The sequence below is a fragment of the Mirounga angustirostris genome, unplaced genomic scaffold (genome assembly GCF_029215605.1).
Source record: "Mirounga angustirostris isolate CCGP_5_RB_7025 unplaced genomic scaffold, mMirAng1.0.hap1 SCAF_1, whole genome shotgun sequence".
NCBI classification, from domain to species: domain Eukaryota; kingdom Metazoa; phylum Chordata; class Mammalia; order Carnivora; family Phocidae; genus Mirounga; species Mirounga angustirostris.
Window position 1 is genome coordinate 117,924,233 of NW_026991709.1, and position 18,423 is coordinate 117,942,655.

Below are 18,423 nucleotides of genomic sequence, written 5' to 3' on the forward strand. Positions count from 1 at the left end.
TTCAACATACCTGAAAGAGAAAATACCTATTTAATCTCACTCATTTAAAAAAATGTTTAATTTATAGAAGGGTAAAAAAAAAAAAAAACATGCATATTTACCTTCCACCCCACCCCCAAAAGCTAAATCTCTCCAAGGATCTTAATGTTATAAAATGGGAAACTGGCAAAGAATAGGAAGCTATTTCAATAACACTACTGGATACGCTACAAAACTATCATATATGAAAACTTTCATTTGAGGTATACCATGCAATAATTCTAAATATACATACCATATAAGTACTTTCTCCAACCACATTCCATTATGACATTCCTCTGTCCTCAGTTGACAGCAATATTAAATTCCCTTTCTTGACATACTTTGTTTGCTTTAAAATAACCACAGCTCAGTAAGCTGGGGTAGATGCAGCAGCCACTTACTCATTCTAGTACAACACAATCTTGTCCCTTCCCCTCTCAGAGAATTTTTGAGGGAAGAGAACTCAGATAATCCACGTCAGTAATACTAAGTAATTTTACATAATCCACAGACAGTGACTTTTGTGAGGTTATAAACATATATTCTGTTTCTTTACATTTCCAAGACTACTCAAAGTTGTGTCCATGGTGGACTTTAACAAAAGCTTTCATAATATAATTTAATACTATTACATAAGAACATAAAAGTGTCTGACAAGAGACATAGGTGGACTGTTTATATGTTAATGTTTTCAAAAAGTTGTGTAAATAAAATCCTATTTCAAAAACAGTAAGAGAGGTGAGAAAGGCTGTGATTTATTAAAAACACACTCACACATACAAACAAAAAATCCTCTGTAGTTAAGCTTTTCACAGGGTAAGTTGCCCTTTGAGTTTATGTTTGGAAGTTTGCAGGATCCTAAACAGAGTATTCCTAAATTAGCATGGCCATTGTAAGGCAACTTAATAAATTCAGAAAGAGAAAAATTACAGCATTTTCTTACATGTGGGAAATAAAAGCCCTCTAAGGGCAATCAATTTCCCATTCCTTTTATTATATGCATCAATATAAAGCATGCTTAAGTGAAGAGATTTTATTATTGCCATAAAAGTGATTGATTTCTAGTTGGTTTTTTTTTTTTTGAAAGAAAAACACCCTAAATACATTCCACAATTTTGCCTGTAATTGTTTTGCACGACCATTTTTTCCCGAAGGTTCAAGGGCAATAAACCTTCTTCTCCAATGAAAAGCACGAACAAAGTTCCGTAAATTAAAAAAAAAAAGAGTTTGGCACTAAGGCATAATTGCTCCAGTCCTATCTTCATCTCCACCCAGGATACTGACATACCTCAATCCCATTCAACAGTCCTTGAACACCAAGGCAATGGGTGGCTGAAGCTAATAATACCCGTACGGGTTTAAAGAAAAATAAAAACAAAAACCAGGTGAGAGCCCATAAACACGAGGAACCTTAAGCAGGTCATGGAGTTTTCTAACTAGAAGGTCCCTAACTAGACAAACCCTGTGGGATTCCAGAAAGAAAGAAAAGAAGCTCGGAGAGGGAGACCAGGTCATCCAGGGGGTTAGTAGCAGAGGCGGAGGTCTGGGTCGGCAAGTCGCTACCTAAACACCCGACCCCACAAAGGGAGGCCACGGCCAGAACCGCCCCAGGCGCGGTGCTCCGAGGGCTGCACCCCGGCTGCTCCCGCCCGCCAGCTCCACACTCACAGGGCAGAGGCGGTGCCGGGTGGCCCGGGAGAGGCAGCGGGCGAGGCGGTACAGAGGCTCCGCGCGTGAGGAAAGAATGACCCAAGGTGAGGCTGGGGAAAGGGTGAAGGGTGTGGAGGGCAGGGGCGCCCAGAAGTGGAGAAAGGGGCCTAGCTCTCACCCTTGTCGCACGCCAGCAAGAAAAGCTTCTCATTCAGGGTGTTCTCCTCCTTCACCTCCCGCACATCCTTCAGCGCCATCACCTCGTTCGGCGACGAAGAGGAGGATGGGGAGGAAGGTAGGGAGGAGGAGGAGGCGCCCGAGAGATCCGTGCTCGGGTACAGAGCCGCCATCATCGCGGCCCATGAAGGGGGCAGGCCAGGAGACGGGGGCGGGGCCCCCACCAGCCCCGACCCCGACCCCCGCCCCGCCGCAGGGCTGGAAAAGGGATGAGTCGTTCCCACGGCCGCCTCAGCGCGCGGCCCGTTGGCCCCAAAGGGCGTAGTCTCCCCTCGGAGCCAGCACTCGCCCTCCACTGACAGCCCCAGACTGGTGGCGGCGCATGCGCGGCCCCGGGGCCAGCGCCCCCTCCCCAGTCGCCGGCGCCCGGGCCGAGCCGGGCCGCGCCCCTCCGGGGACGACAGAGTGGCGCGCGCCAGGGCGGCAGCTGAGCGCGGGGCCGTGCCAGGAGGCGCAGGGGCCGCGCTGGGGGCGGCCCGGCCCGGGAGGAGGATTAAGGATCTGTGGGAAAGGAGCTCCGAGAGCGATTCTGCGCACGTCGGGCTCCCGGGCTGTGGGAACCGCCAACCCAGCTGCGCCCGGAGATGTTCGCGACTCTCCTCACGTCATCTTCCGCTCTGCTATAGCAACGACAACGGGGCGGGCTCGGGGGGCGTGGCCGTCTCGGGGGCGGGGTCCACGTGCGCCACGCCCCCAGTCCTCGCCGGTCCTCGCCAGTCCGCTGCAGCTTCCAAAGGTTTCCAGTTGGTGAGGGCTAAGTGAACAGCCCAGTGCGACCTTTCCCCACGCGGGTTGTTGAGGTAATTTCCCTGCGGTCCCCTGCTGCATGTAAACATGCAGCGGTATGGTTACTGAACCTTTGACGACTTAATGTTTTAGTCGAACCCCCCTTGTGGAGTTGTCTAATTATTTCGTGTTGGTCACGCCGCTAGACTTGTGCTTGTGTGTGTGTGTATGTGTGTGTGTGTGTTTGAACTCGCTATACTCATTTCTAGACTATTTTTTCAACAACTTGTCTGTGATATAAAATTGGCATAACACTCTTGATGTCATACATTTATTCGCATGTAATTCAAGTGTACCAACATGTAGCCATTGGATAAGCATTTTTAGCATCTACAGTCATTCCAGTGGTTTCTTCACATTTATAAATTTGATTTTAAAAAATGTGTGTGAGGCAAAAGCTAAGTGAAGCACAGTAAGTACTACTTTCTTGAATAATTTTTTTTAAAGATTTTATTTATTTATTTGAGAGAGAGAATGAGATAGAGCATGAGAGAGGGGAGGGTCAGGGGGAGAAGCAGATTCCCTGCCGAGCAGGGAGCCCGATGTGGGACCCCATCCTGCGACTCCAGGATCATGACCTGAGCTGAAGGCAGTCGCTTAACCAACTGAGCCACCCAGGCGCCCTCGAATAATTTTTTTTTTAAGCAAGCTTTTATTTAAGGCAGATTCTTGCACCTTTAAAAGCTAGGGGGTAAAACTACAACTCATGTCTTTAATAATTCTTATTGCTTCCCACAACTATACAAAAATCAAATTTGTGCCCTCACTGCTTTAGGTTTTTAAAGGCAATAAATTTACATCAGAATATCTTGTATTTGAGGGAAATACTTCCTATTCAGGTTGATTTATTCCATCTCTGTTCTTGCCATCACTAACTCCCAAATTTCCCAAATATATCTTTCTCACAATTCAAAGTACTCTTTATATCTTCTCTTATAGGAGTCCTTAGGTAGATGACAAGATTGCCCACCTTTCCATTGTCATGTGTTTACTTCAAAATAGTCAATTATCTATTGAATCCTTTTAGCTTTTTCTTATCTCTAATGTATCATAAATCTTCCCCATTCTATATTGTTTCCAAGTTTGCATATTTGGTGGAATGTCAAAATTGTTCATTGCTAATTTGTAGCCATTGAACACAGAGGTACATATGTGGGTTTATATGTGTGCTTACTTACACACGCTTCATAGTCTAGTAAAATTTTAAGTCTAATGCTGACCCATCCAAAAGTTCCAGAGTATTGAAAGGTAAAAATTCAGGTAGCTCCAAGTATAAAAACCACTTTACTCTGAAGTCTTTTCAAGCTTCTGGGCTTGTGATTTCTCATCCCTAAGGACACCCCCAGGGCTGGATTAATTTCTTAGATTCAGGGGAATTCCAACCTACTTTATTTAGATTATCCTAGGAGGCAAAGTTATTAGAGGTCTATCCTTTTTCATAATAAGCCAGTGTTGCAACTGCATCCTGTTTTTTAGAAGTTTTTTTGAATCATCTCAGATGCAGCATATTCTCTCTTGCCTCTGGTACATATTTTATCCAGCATAAATTGGGGTATTTTAGCATCCCCTATATAATGGGTTTACTGTACATCTGTGATAGTAAGACTAATGAGAGAATTATGATGAACAATGGCATGCAAGATTCAGAAGCAGCACATTACTCAAAACAACTCACCAACCTGTAGGTACAAAGAGAAGAGCCATCAACTTCAATTGGAGAAGAGAAAAATCCAGATTCAGGTCTAGTCTTAAAAATAGAACAGATTCCCCCCCCAAAAGAGTAGAACAGGGGCACCTGGCTGGCTTAGTCAACAGAGCATGTAACTCTTGTCCCACATAGAGCCTACTTAAAAAAGAAAAAAAGTAGGGCGCCTGGGTGGCTCAGTTGGTTAAGCGGCTGCCTTCGGCTCAGATCATGATCCTGGAGTCCCGCATCGGGCTCCCTGCTCGGCGGGGAGTCTGCTTCTCCCTCTGATCCTCCCCCTCTCATGCTTTCTGTCTCCCATTCTCTCTCAGATAAATAAATAAAATCTTTAGAGGAAAAAAAAAAAAAAAAAGAAAGAAAGAAAAAAAGTAGAACAGATCCTCTCTCCAAACTCTATGCCTCTCCCTCATTACTTAGGCCACATTTGCCTGTTTCTTTTACTGAAATGTCTGTAAGACTTTTCCTGCCTCAGAGCCTTTGTACTTGTACTTGTTCCCTCTGCTGCACATTTATCACCTATCTCATCATTCTTATTTCAGTCTAAATGGTCTTAGAGAGACCATTCCTGAGCACGCAAACTAAAATCTTCACCCCAGTTCCCAAGTCAGTCTCTATTACATTACCATTTTATTTCCCCTATTACATTTTATCACTATCTAAAATTCCTATTTATTATCTCTCTCTACTAGGATAAAAGATTCATGAAGTTAGAGAACTCTGTCTATATTTTTTTCAATGAATCCCCATGTTTCTAGCATCATACCTGAATCATAACAAATTTATGTTAATCAACTGATTCCCTCAAATTATTTCAGCACAAACTAAATCATAGTAATAATGCAGTTGGTCTTAACTAAAATTCTTCATATTAAAGAACCACAGAACCACCTTCATTCCCCAAAAAATAATCTAATAAATTTCTTTTGTTTTACTAATTAAAACAAAATTATTTTTTCTGGAAAAATAAACAGATTAATTTTCAAGGCTGTATATTCTTTAAATGAAATGACCACTGACACATTTGTACATACAGAGTTTTTATTAAATATATTTTGTGAGAAAAAGAACACCCTAAAGTGCCAAATTTCATGTAAATCAGATAACTTAGTAAATATAATGGTGAAAAAAATTAAAAGGGGAAACATTGATTAATCTCTTAGAGCAAGAACATATCTTAATCTTTGTATAAGTAAACAATCATCAAAGTATACAAAGGAAAGGAAATCACTTTTGTAGAAGAATATATTTCAAAGTTCCACCTATTGATGATTTCATTTAAAAAATTTGAAACACATGAGTGATCTCACGCTTACCAATCTGTTTTAATCAATGGTAGAAGAGGGGTTTAAACTACTCATTCACATGGAGATAAAGTGACAGCATTTTTTTTGCATAGCAGTATATTGCTCACTCTCACTCACAGTGGATGATGGCGGAAACAGACTTCTCAATTCATTTTTTAGCAGCAGAATCTGTCTACTGATAGAAATTCACACAAAAATAGGCCTGAGGGTTAGCTATTCCCAAGTAACACAAGCATTAACCAAACACTGCCAATTTGTAGGAAGCTGTGGAAAAAACATGTGAAAATATTCTATGTTGAATATTAGCTTTGTGTTATTTTCTGCTAAAGATATTCAGTGGGCAATTTCTAAATTAGGGCTTCAGTATAGGTCAAAATTAACGTGTTTTGAGATGCTGTAGTCAGTGTTTTGCTATAAATATGTGGAAGAAGTCAGCTGAAAAATAGCTATAGGCACATCCAAAATGAATATTTTCTAAAAGAAATCTTCATGTACCAAATATCTACAAACTGAAAAGTTATTATATACGTAGTGGGACCACAATAAACACTTAATGGTTGCCTGACTGACCAGTTATACACACCATTTAAGAAGACCTGGGTAATTCCGATGCAAAAAATATATATATATATATATACACACACACACATATTTCTCGAGTAACAGCCTACCAACATATATGCTGCATAGTTAAAGCTGTATTAGAAACTAGCATACATAAAGTATCAGTACAGTTAAAATTAAGTTTTAAGTAAAAAGTTCCTGCTACTTATACAAGAGAATGTATTTTGTTGTTTATTCAAGAGTTAATTCTCATATATAAAAAAAGTTTAATGTTAATGAACAATACTTGTCACTTAAAAATTTGAGACAATATAGAAATTTACAGAAAAGTTGAAGCTCACATAGTTGGAGGAAAAAATAAAAGAACCTGGGTAATGACTTTGAATACATTTGTGATCAAAATTAACACATACACACACACACACAAATCAAAGCACAGCAGGACATGCAAAAAAATTTTTACACTGATCTGTTTCAAACCATGAAAAAGAATGAATTAGTTTTGTTTTAATAAGACTTTCAGAAAATGAAAATAATTTAATTATGAAATATCAGCTTGATAATGAGCATATTATTATCAGTATTGACTGGTAAATTAATTGTGTTATCCAAAAATGTTGACAGAGTCTAACTGGTATGAACAAGATATTGAATTCATTAATGAATTATACAACTAGTCTAAGCATACAAATAATCTCTGGTTTTATACCCACTACATTTCAGAATTCTGTAAACTGTGAGACATTCAATGTGTTTAATGTGGCAGAAAATCATATTAAATGTTTCATTATTTTATTCTGTTCAGTCCTTTTCCCATTAAGCATGCAAACACGGTCATAACCATCTTTGGTTTCACTTCTACGAGGTCATCAGGTAAGGCATATATCCGGGCACCGATCTTTCGAGCAACTGAAATGGCATATCTTGAAAAGACAAGAAAAATATCTTATTAGTTGTTATCTACTGTGTTTTCACTTAATAAATGTTAAGAATGAAATATTTTGATTAGATTAGCTTTACAAGAAAGTTAAGTTTGAAGGTCTTTAAATCATAGTCCCCATATAAGTTGTACTTAAAAATGTTAAAGACATAGTAACCTTACCTGTAAGGACTTATGAAATTAAAGAGCTACTGTGTTCTAATTTAAATCATCAAAAGCTTACTTAGCATTGTTCAGCTTGTCCTCCTCAGATAAGTTGTCTCTCTTGATCATTTCTTGACGAACTGCATTTGGTGCAATGGCATCTATTAAGTCTAGGACAGGTAAACTAGTGCTAATAGATTTGTCCTAGAAAATAAAGAATGGATGAACATTCATAAACATCTTACTTTTAATTTTCATAAATGGCAATTTGGGTCATCACCATATAACTGAAAGCAACTTATAAATTTTCTTTGTACTGAACATTCAGCTTTTCTGCAACCAGCACACATCACAAACCATTTACAATAAGCTTTTCCTTCAATCTTTACAGAGCTTACAGTGTGGAGTTGTCACCATACCCAAATAGGTTTTGCAGATGTGACAATTCCTAAAGTATGCTAACTACAGTATCCATTCTGTAAAAAATAACTTTTGAAAGGGAATAGGAGATGAATTTTCAATTAATAGTTTTGTAAATTCTAGTAATATATTTCTTAAACCATCAATTCCTAAGCCTTCACTTAAAATTTTTCAGAAAGAAAAATGAAAATATTAGTGGAAAGGAACGAACATTTACAAAGGCATTATTCTTGTTGCTTTACATGTCCAGCTCGTTTAATTCTCCTTACAACCTGGTAATAAAGAAATTATGATCTCTCTTTCAAAGAGGAAGACCATGAAGTCATAGAGCTCAAGTGACATGTTCACACAACCAGTAAGTACAAAACCAGTAACTGGGCCCATAACTGTCTGATTATAACGCCCAAGATTCTCTCCATATTTGAAGTCACCTCCAAGCTGAACTAAAAATGAACCACCAAATTCTAGTGGATAGTGCATTGCAGTTAAAGCCAGAAATCCTGGTCTGAATTGTTTTACCACTTACCACTACTTGGAAAAAAAAAAAAAAATCGCTTGTTCTGTCTCTCAACTTGGATAGTGGCCACTGCTGCTTGCCTGCCCAGAATCTACTCTTTCCTTACTACTTTCTCCATCCTAACAGAACCCACATTTTTGCTCTGTGTCCATACCTCCCGCACATGGACATGCGCTTCAAGGAAAGCTGAACCCGCCCACAGCTCCAGGGGTGATCGTGAACTGGTCTAGGCCATGAATTCTGGGCGTAGGGTCATAAACTTATTCTTTTTTATGTGTAAAGCATAGAGTATATAAACATACAGTAATATCCATGGCATTAAAATTTCGGGGGGGGGGGGCATTTAGGAAGAAAACGTCTGAAACGACTCCTTCGATGAACAAGAATTAACTAGTCTGAACCAAACAAGAATAACCCCATCCGATTACCACAGTGATTTAATTTGGGCCTAATTTAATTTAATGTGAGGCCCTTGCTATTCTCTGGAAGAGCCATGAAAAACCAGCAACCCTCCTCCTGTATGTGAATGAGAGGATGAAACCTTCATCCCAACTAGCAGCTATCCTATAACCGAGAGGAAAACCAGCTATAGGGTGAAGTTGGCACTGTAGACGGCAAAGCAGAGATGGATAAAAACCTCAGTCCCGAATGACATTCTTCAATTACTGTTCAGCCAACACTGAAATCTACCCTACCTCTGGATTTCTGCTATTGTGTACCTTTCCTTTTGGTTTAAACCACTTTAAATTGGGTTTCTGTTACCTGAAGCCAAAAGCAAGCACCCTTTCCTAATCGCTACTATGAGAATGTCACAGGACTCGTGGGAATATTAATATAAGTGAAAGCATCTACTACAGTTCCTAGCCAAATTAGTAAATTTTTGAAAAAACAATTTGAAGCCATGTGAAGAAAAGTAACAGTCTACTTTTTTGGGCCATGATCTGTAAACCACTACATTTATTAATTTTAGAAAAATGTATATTCTTTACTTTCAGGAATGTTCATTTTATGAAACAGATTTTTGGGGAGAAGTAGAAGTAGAGGAGTAAAAATAACTAGGGTCTTTAAGTCTTTTTGACGCTGGTAATCTGGATCTGGGTGGGGGTTTCTTTGGCATCTTCCTTATTTCTGAAAAATTCTCATATTTGTTTTCTCAATGTGTAGTCTCCAGACCACCTACATGAAAACCACCTGACATGCTTGTTAAAAGCATAAATTTATCCCTATAAATGAATGAGTCAGGTTATCTGTGGATAGGGCTAGGAATCTGCATTTTTAAAAAGCTTCCTAAATGACTCTAATGTACACCATTATTCTTTCTAAAAAAAAAAAAACCTTAACATTCATGCCATTCTATAACAAATTTAAAATTTCTGTGTGCTTTTCACTTTTCTATGATGATTCAAAAACATACAAGTGGCTTAATTGTGCTATATTTTGATTACTTATTTACATATTTGTGAGGGTTTTTTTAAGATTGAGGAAAATTATTTTGTTCATTTGTTTTTTTCAGCTTTATTGAATTATAATTACACATTAAATTGTAAGACATTTAAAGTGTACATCTTGAATATTTGATATATTTATATGTTGTGAAAGGATTACTCTTCTCATCTAATTAACACATCCATCACCTACCTACCTACATACATTATATATATATATATAAACATTTAAGTTCTATTCTAGCAAATTTTAATTATATAGTGTTAACTGTAGTCACCATGTTATATATAAGGTCCTCAGTTCTTATAGCTGAAAGTTTATGCCCTTTTGTGGTATTTTAAGTATTTCTTCACTTAGATGTAGGAAAGAATGATGTTTTCACCTATTTCCTTATGATTTACCTTGGGAAAAACTTTTACTGAGTTGAATAAAAGATTTAAGTTTCAAGGCCTATATTGGATCCCTTATCTTCCTATTTCCAAGAAAACAGGCCTATCTTCCAACTCCTGATTTGTATATTATCAGTAAAAGACATTTTTCTTTTGGAAAGGGGGTAGGACTTACAGTAAAACCATCAGTTTAGTACGTAAGTACATTTTCATCATTTTTCCTTTCACTTTCCTCAAGTTAATTATAAAGAAATTACTTAAACAAAAAGAATGTCTGGACTCTCAAAGACAATTAGCCTAGTGTTTGGCTTGATTTTCAAGGTAATGAATTATACCATCCCTTTCTTTTAATTTGATACACATTACTATTAGAACATTCCATGCCATTGTTCTTTCTGTCATTATTGAAAATAGAAGTGGGAACGCAGTGATGTGGCAGCCAGAGTTCTCTAAAAAGCTCAACAGGAACTTCTCCCATATGATGCCCTTTACATATTGCCATACCTGTAGTGTAGTAAGCCCCTCGTACCGAGCCCTTAAGACGTACCAGGTACTATTGACCTCTTTACATTTGTTAACTTAGTTTGATAACAAACTCAGATGATAGGTATTATTAATATCTCCATCTTAAATATGGGGAAACTGAGGCATAGAGAAATAATTTGCCCAAGGTCACACAGATACTGAATGTATGAGCCAGAAGTAAATTCAATTTTACTTATCAAGAGGTGTAGTCCAGTTGTTAGTATAAACTAAGTTTTCTTTTTTTTTTTTTTAAGATTTTATTTATTTATTTGAGAGAGAATGAGATAGAGAGAGAGAGCATGAGAGGGGGGAGGGTCAGAGGGAGAAGCAGACTCCCTGCTGAGCAAGGAGCCCGATGCGGGACTCGATCCTGGGACTCCAGGATCATGACCTGAGCCGAAGGCAGTCGCTTAACCAACTGAGCCACCCAGGCGCCCTAAACTGCTAAGGTTTCTATAAAACACACCCTTTTCATGTGCCTCCTACTCCCCTTAGCTGATTTTTATAGTATGCTGACACCCCACATACTGATTCCTGTCTTCTTATTTGCTTCCTTTCCTGAACAGTGAGCATTCTGAGGGCATTATGTAGCCCCAATGACACAAAGCATCTGATATAGAGAAAGCTTTGAATATTTATGAGATGAATGAGCACTATGTCACACAACCAATAAGTGTCTGAGCTGAAGTCAAATCCAGGGTCACACAACTACAGTTTGGCTTTCAACCTGCAGTTAGACCTGCATGTGAAATCTAGCTATTCTGCTTAATAGTTAAATGTGTAACAGTGGACAAGTTGTTTAACTTTTCTAGTGCTCTCCTTTTTGCTTATAGAGTTATTGAGAGAATTAAAAGAAACTGTGTAAAGTGCTTATCATGGTGGCACATAGAACTCAATAAAGGGTAATTACGATTATTGTTATGGCTGATATACCACTTCCTTATCTTCTTTTAATCTCAGTGTTGTTAACACAGTGTTCTATTAGTTTCAGGTGTACAATATAGTGATTCAACAATTCCATTTATTACTCAGTGCTCATACACTTCCTTATCTTGATGAGGGAAAATTACTTTGCAACTAAAAAGGGTAAACTTGTCTTTTCTAAAATTTCTCAGTATAGCACTGCCTTGATTATAATTAATAGATTCTTACTAGTACCATTTATTATAGCCTTCAAAAATAATGCCTTCTACAGTTGGAAAAAAGAAGCCTCCCCACCCCAACTATTTTTTAGCATTTGCTGCCACATTTCTTAAGTATAGTCTCTTTAAAGATTTTATTACTGAGCATCTGCTAAATAAATGCCAAGCACTTTTGCATTATGTTTCTGCTACCTCTGTTCTTTTTTTTTTTTTTTACGAAATTGAGAAGTCTTTTATTTTAATTTTTTTCTCTTTCGTTATTCAACCAATGTCTTACTTTATCAACTCTTTTTTTTTAATCTTTTTTTCATTTTTACACTTACATTTTATCCTTTCATTGTATTTAATTTTATTTTTGTATATATATAAGTTTTTCTTTCTTTACAATTTTGGGATGCAGTTTCTTCTAACAAACAGACCAAAATACACCCAGAATCTAGTATATGGTTCTGTTCTCTTCACCTATCTGATCGTATTCTCTCTCTTTTTTGTCTTTGTTTTGTTTTGTTTTCTTAAAGTCATTTTTTTTTACTTTCATCTTTACACTTACATTCTATCCTTTCAATGTATTTAATGTTATTTTTGTATATATATGTTATTCTTTCTTTATAATTTTGAGATGTAGTTTCTTCAAACAAACTGAACAAAATACGCTCAGGATATAATGTATAGCTCTGTTCTGTTCACCTGTTTATATTCCTTTCTTCTTTTTTTCATTTTTTTCTTTTTCATTTCATTTCTTTTTTAATTTTCATTTCTACAGTTACATTCTATCCTTTCACTGTATTTAATTTTATTATTGTACACACGTAAGTTTTTCTTACTTTACAATTTTGGGATCTAGTTTTCTACAAACAGACCAAAATACACACAGGATCCAGTGTATTGCTCTATTCTGTTCACCTGTCTGGTTATATTCTCCTTTTGGTTCTTTAATTTCAATTTTTTTTTTAGTTTAAGATCTCTTCTGATTTGTTTAGTGTATATTTCTCTGGGGTCATTGCTGTCATTGTGGTATTTTGTTCTTTCATTCATCTATTCTTCCTGGACAAAATGGTCTAAGACAGAAAAACTCACCTCAAAAAAAGAGAACAAGAGGCAGTACTGACTTCCAAGGACCTAATCAGTATGGAGGTAAGTAAGATGTCAGAACTAGAGTTCAGAATAATGATTATAAAGATAATAGATGGGCTTGAAAAAAGCATAGAAGACACTACAGAATCTTTCTGGAGAAACAAAAGAACTAAAATCGGCTCGTGTTGAAATCAAAAAGGCTATTAATGTGATGCAATTAAAAATGGAGGGAGATCCCTGGGACATTTGCAGACAGGACCAGGAGTCCCTGAAGCCAAGGGAAACTTCAGATCAGGAGAACGGGCCTCACCCGGGAAGGAGGCCTGAACACTCTGCCCTGATTGTCTTGTGCGCACGGACGGACATGACCTGGCCCTGCCTTGAGCCCCTAGGTTTGCTGTAGGGCCAGGTGGGCCTGAGTGGCTGAGCTCCGGGCCGGGATCAGCCCTTCCCACCTCCCCCAGGGCTTGTGTGATTGAGACAACTTTCTACTTCACGGCAAAGTCAGCGGCAACTGTTTTCTGGAACCTGGCTGGCCTCCCCTCCCCCAGCCTAACTGCTCTGCCCTGGTTGCCGGGCACCATTGACCTCATAGGTGGAACTCTCCACAGGGTTCTGAGTGGTCCGTTGCGGCCACAGGACTCTGGCACTTGGAGACAGAGCTGTGGAGCCCAACGCAGCCATGGAGGGCCCCCTCTTGGCCGCCAGATCCACTTGCCAGCTGGTGTTGGAGCACCTGTGGGGGGCGCTGCAGCTGATTTCTGAAAGCTGGGGACACAGCCCAAGTCTCCCCGTGTTTCCCTTGGCGGTGCTCATATGGACTGTGCTGCTGGTTCTCCTAGTGAAGAGACAACTCACTCGAAGAAGCGCGAAGGCGCTGGGCCACAGGGGCTCTGCCCACCACGAAGTGTGTGGAGTCCGCCCTGAGGAGAGTGGCCCAACCACACAAGCCGAGGCCACCCTCAGTCCGCCCGCGGTGGTGGCCCGTCCTCCCTTGTTACAAGCCCTGTGCTTGTCAGCAATGAACAGAGAGCTGAGCAGGCTGGCGGATACGGACACTGTCAACTTTCTGAGCAAGGAACTGAAGGAACTGAGCCAGCCTCCCGACCTGCCCCAGGTCCCTGGGGAAAAACCCATCCTCAGAACATCGGAGAAGGATGGAGAACAGCTTCTGATGAAAAGAACAAAGGATCAGAGTGAAAACACTCCTTTTCCAGAAGGACCCGAACCGCTCAACCAAGAAGTTTCGAGATGGAGGCAGAAAGGGCAGGAGAAGGAGGGGGAAGAAAGGCTGGAGCCCTCAAAGGCATGCATGGAGCCAGTCCCGAAAGATCAAGCCAGCCAGTCCCCATCCAGGGCCAGACCCAGGCTGCAGGCCGTCCCCCCGCCTGACCTCCCTGCAGAGCACGCCGGTGCCAGGACCCGGGGAGTCCATCCAAAGAGGGGAGCAGGGAATGGCGATCAGCCCACCCATCGGGCAGCAGTGGATCTGAAGGGCGTCCCTGAGGATGCTGGCTGCCCTGGGTCCCCTCCAAGTCCCGAAGGGGAACAGCAACACAGAGCCAGACGACTGTGGGCAGAAAGGCAAGAGATCGTGGAGCTGACACGACAAATCCACAGCCTAAAAACCCAGGAAGCCTTTTTGCAAAAGGAAACTTCACAGCTGGACAGGGAGATTCAGCCGCTGAAGCTGAAACTTCAGAACCCCCTGGATGAACAGGACCAATACATCCTGCAACTTCACCGAAAAGTGTTTCAAGCAGAAACTCAGTGCTTGGAAATGAAGAAGAAACTGGCCAGCGCGTACAGAGAAATGAACTTCACGTGCCAGATTCGCAACCTCTACAAGAAGATGGCCCAAGACCTGGGCAAGGAGCTGGAGACAACCACCTCCCAGTATCGCAAGCTGGTCCTCTTCCATCAGGACAGAGTCGCAAAGAGCTGGGTGGGAGCTGTATCCAGAGAGAGGGAGTTCCAGGAGCTAAGGAAAGAGAATGATCACTTGAGGCAGATGCTAGCCAGTGTGGAGTCCAGCTGCCGGCCTGTCCTGAGGGACCCTCTTGGTCCTGCTGCTCCGCCCACAGCCCACGCAGGCTGGGAAGTGTCAGGGGGTCCCTGGGGTCATCGGGCCCCCAGGGGGGATGGAAGGCCCACCGTGAGGGTCCCGGGACCCGGAGTTGCCTGCAAGGGTGACCGGGCTCAGGGCAGCTGGGCTCTGAGCAGCCAAAGCCCCGCTCAGCATCTGCGCGGAGCTCCGTGAAGAACGTCTGATGGCTCTCTCTCTAGTGAAACGGCTCCTCTTTCGGAACTGACGCCACAGTGACTCTCCGCAGGATAGCGGTGGAACCCCATCGCGGACTGTGTAACTAGAGCTTCATCCACATTGTCATGAATACATAGCTTCCTCGCCGGACGCTTTAGAACTCTCTGCTGTAGGTATGGTGGTCGGATTTAAATTAATGCCACTGGGACTGAAGACATCCTCTATCGTGGACATGGATAGAGACTTTGAAACAAGACCATTTCTGTGCTCTAGGACTAGGGTTACAGTTCCGCAGAAATAACTCAGTATTTATGTGATTGCCTTCCTCCCCCGGGAGGAGCCGCGCGGGAGTGCACCGCAGGGATCTGCTGGGTTTGGAGACTCCACCCAGGGTCGGGTGCCAGAGATAGAAATGCTGGGTCACAGGCCGGGTGAGCACGGAGTGCGGCCGGAGACCGGGGAGCCGGGAGTGACTGGCGGCCTTTCTCTGGGGGCTCACTGAGGAGTGGGGCCCCGAGTTCTCGGCTCCTCCGGGGCGGAGATTGGGAGGCCGCCATTTTCACTCTCCGCCTCCAAAGCTTGCTACCTCTGTTCTAAGTAAAACTCTCAAGTCTGCTTTTCTCTGTGAGCTCCCTCCCTTAAAGGGTTTGTGTACTCCTATTTTCAACTATCTCTTCTATTCAACTGATCAAGTCTATATTCCCAATTTTAATACTTCCTTTCATCCAGTTCATTTCCTGAACATTACCTCAAATCCAATAAGCTTAAAACTGAATTCATCACCTTTTCCAGAAAGCAACTATACCTCCTGACATTCCCATTTGTTAGTGTTATCTGTTTTCCAATTACCCAGGCCTAAAACATCAAGTTTTAATTCCTCTTTCTCCTCTTGTGCTTCCCTAAATCAAGAAGCCAAATCCTACCTGTTCTTTTGCAATAGCAAATAACTATCCATTCTTAACATTCCCAGTGCCCACCCCCAACTCCATTCAGATCCTTATCATTTCACACCTTGAGTTCTGCCTCAGCTTCTTAGGCACTGTCCTTGAATTTACACCTTTCTTCCTCCAATCCATCCTGCTCACCACATTCAGAAGAGTATTCCTAGGGGCACCTGGGTGGCTCAGTTGGTTAAGCATCTGACTCTTGATTTTGGCACAAGTTATGATCTTGGTGGGGAGTCTGCTTCTCTCCCTCTCTTTCCGCCCCCCCCCCCCACACGCGTGCCCGCACTTGTATGCTCTCTCTCTCTAAAATAAATCTTAAAGAAAAAAAGAAAAGTATTCCTAAAATAGTTACTTATTTTTACATTACTTCCAATATCGATAAACTTTTATTAAGGCCAGATTCCTCCACAATCTTGACCCCAGACTATATCTAGCACCACACCCTTAGGAACTATCCTCTCTAGCCAAACTATGTTCTCCTAACCTTCTCAGACTTGCCTTTATTCAAGATGGATCCTCTTGTAGCTTGTTATGAAAATTCCAGTTATGAAAACTTTGTCTTTCAAATAAATGGTGAACACTATGAGGGCCAAATTAATTTCTTATATTCTATATCTTTACCTATAAATGTTACTTAATAGTAAGAGCTCAATAAATATGTGTTTCTAAATATTTTCTCATTGTATTTGATTTAAATATATACATGCTTATTATTTTCCATCAACTAATGTACAAATGCATAAAATTTCATTACAACAGTTTTAATGAGTAACTATCAGTTAGAGAATTTCATATGTCCCCTTTCCTGTTTTACGTTTTTAAATTGTGTTTTATGTCTAAAATATATAAAAATAAATCATGGACTGAAAATTGTTTCTTTCTTTTTTTTTTTTTAATAAGCAACAGCAAAAACTCAAAATCATTAGTTCCTTCCAAGATGGCAAAAAGAGAAACACACTTGAACTAGGACTCAGGCAACATCTCTTCTGTATTCCAACTGTCCTGTTAAAACCACTTTGGGGCTCAGTATTTAGTAAAGATTTAATTTATCAATTTCTGACATCTCTCCTTCTCTAAAATGTTGTCAAACATATAGAACAAAGGAAAAGAAAAGACTAAAGATGGATAGATAACTCTTAGGAGAGCTTAGGGTTTCATCTGTTTGCACTCTTATTCACTAAAAACAAAACTACCAAATTGCGGATTTTTCACATATAATAAAATCACAAACACAAGGCTCACTGAATTCATGTGTACAAGCAGACATGCTTATTTGTAGTTAACATCACCTTGCATGCAAAAGCGAAACACAATGGAAATGAATGAAAATTAGTGGGTATGCATGTGCAGATTACATTTTTGAGTGCTTTATGAATCAGCCACAAATGCTCGGAAGTGAGTGTTAGGTGCCATTATGAAGCCAGATGACAAGATTTTTTTTTCCTACCAGTTTTCTCAATTCCCACTTGAATCGGTTTGGCTGGCTCTGTTATGCCTTGGAAATGATGTCAATACAGTTCTGAGACTGATGCTAGGGAGCACAAAACATTATAGGTCCTATATATACAATGGCTTTTTTTTATCTTTCTTTTTCATTTGACAATTGGGTTTTTTGGCTCTATTCTATTTCTTTTTTAAGATTAGATGACCAATGCCTGATAATATTAACCTGCATTTACACTCAATAAGACAACCAATCAAAACTATAAGAATTCAAACATTTATTTTTGCTTTACAGATGCCAAATAACTAGTAAGCCTAAGTTCATAAATTATGTTTCTGATATATAATGTGACTGTAACTCTGAACCTAAACCAATGTAATTTCCAATAAAAATTCCTTCCTAAACCTAATTTCTTACGAAAACAAAATTTTAAATAGCTTTTGATTACCTTGAAGTTGGATATAGAAGCATTTTTTTTTGCACTTTTAAGAGTATGATTGACCCATTTAATAATAATTTCATCATTTACTTTTTCACCCTCTCCAAGATCTGATAACACATTCAATGTGTACCTGTAACAGAAAAGATGTATATTTGAGAGTGAAAGGGGAGAGAGAAGGGGTGAAATTTGCTTTCACATCATTTATATCAATATTTAGATAAGTATTTAAATATTTTGGCTCTAATAAATATTTCTAATGTTAGGTATTTGAACTTAGTCACATTCCAAAGTTGCAAAGCTCAGTTATCAAAAACAAAAACTACTATATGGTATTTTATAAAAACAACTCCTTACAAAGCAGTTTTTAAGAGGTATTAATAAAAGTGATTATTTCCAGAAACTGACCCACTTTTAAACAAAATATATTATCAATGGTAAATCATTTAAAAATACATTTTACATT

General features: G+C 40.0%; 2 protein-coding genes across 7 annotated transcripts in view; both read right to left on the reverse strand.

Moving 5' to 3' along the window:
* The window catches only part of TRPC1 (transient receptor potential cation channel subfamily C member 1), a 71,503-nt gene extending 68,994 nt beyond the window's left edge, over positions 1-2,509 (reverse strand). For 2 of the 6 annotated variants that reach the window (XM_045870068.3, XM_045870067.3), the window contains exon 1: positions 1,850-2,509. In XM_045870068.3, the coding sequence (XP_045726024.1) occupies positions 1,850-2,024 (175 nt within the window). In that variant the 5' untranslated portion in view covers positions 2,025-2,509. The remainder of the gene's footprint in view (positions 1-1,849) is intronic. The other 4 variants (XM_064586829.1, XM_064586824.1, XM_045870069.3 and 1 more) reach the window with 2 other exon arrangements.
* A 2,920-nt stretch (positions 2,510-5,429) lies between these two features.
* Positions 5,430-18,423, reverse strand: part of PLS1 (plastin 1) — a 110,472-nt gene continuing 97,478 nt past the window's right edge. Inside the window, exons 14-16 of the mRNA XM_064586841.1 lie at positions 17,967-18,090; positions 7,431-7,555; positions 5,430-7,190 (exon numbers count right to left, since the gene is read on the reverse strand). Of these exons, the coding sequence (XP_064442911.1) occupies positions 7,055-7,190; positions 7,431-7,555; positions 17,967-18,090 (385 nt within the window). The 3' untranslated portion in view covers positions 5,430-7,054. The remainder of the gene's footprint in view (positions 7,191-7,430; positions 7,556-17,966; positions 18,091-18,423) is intronic.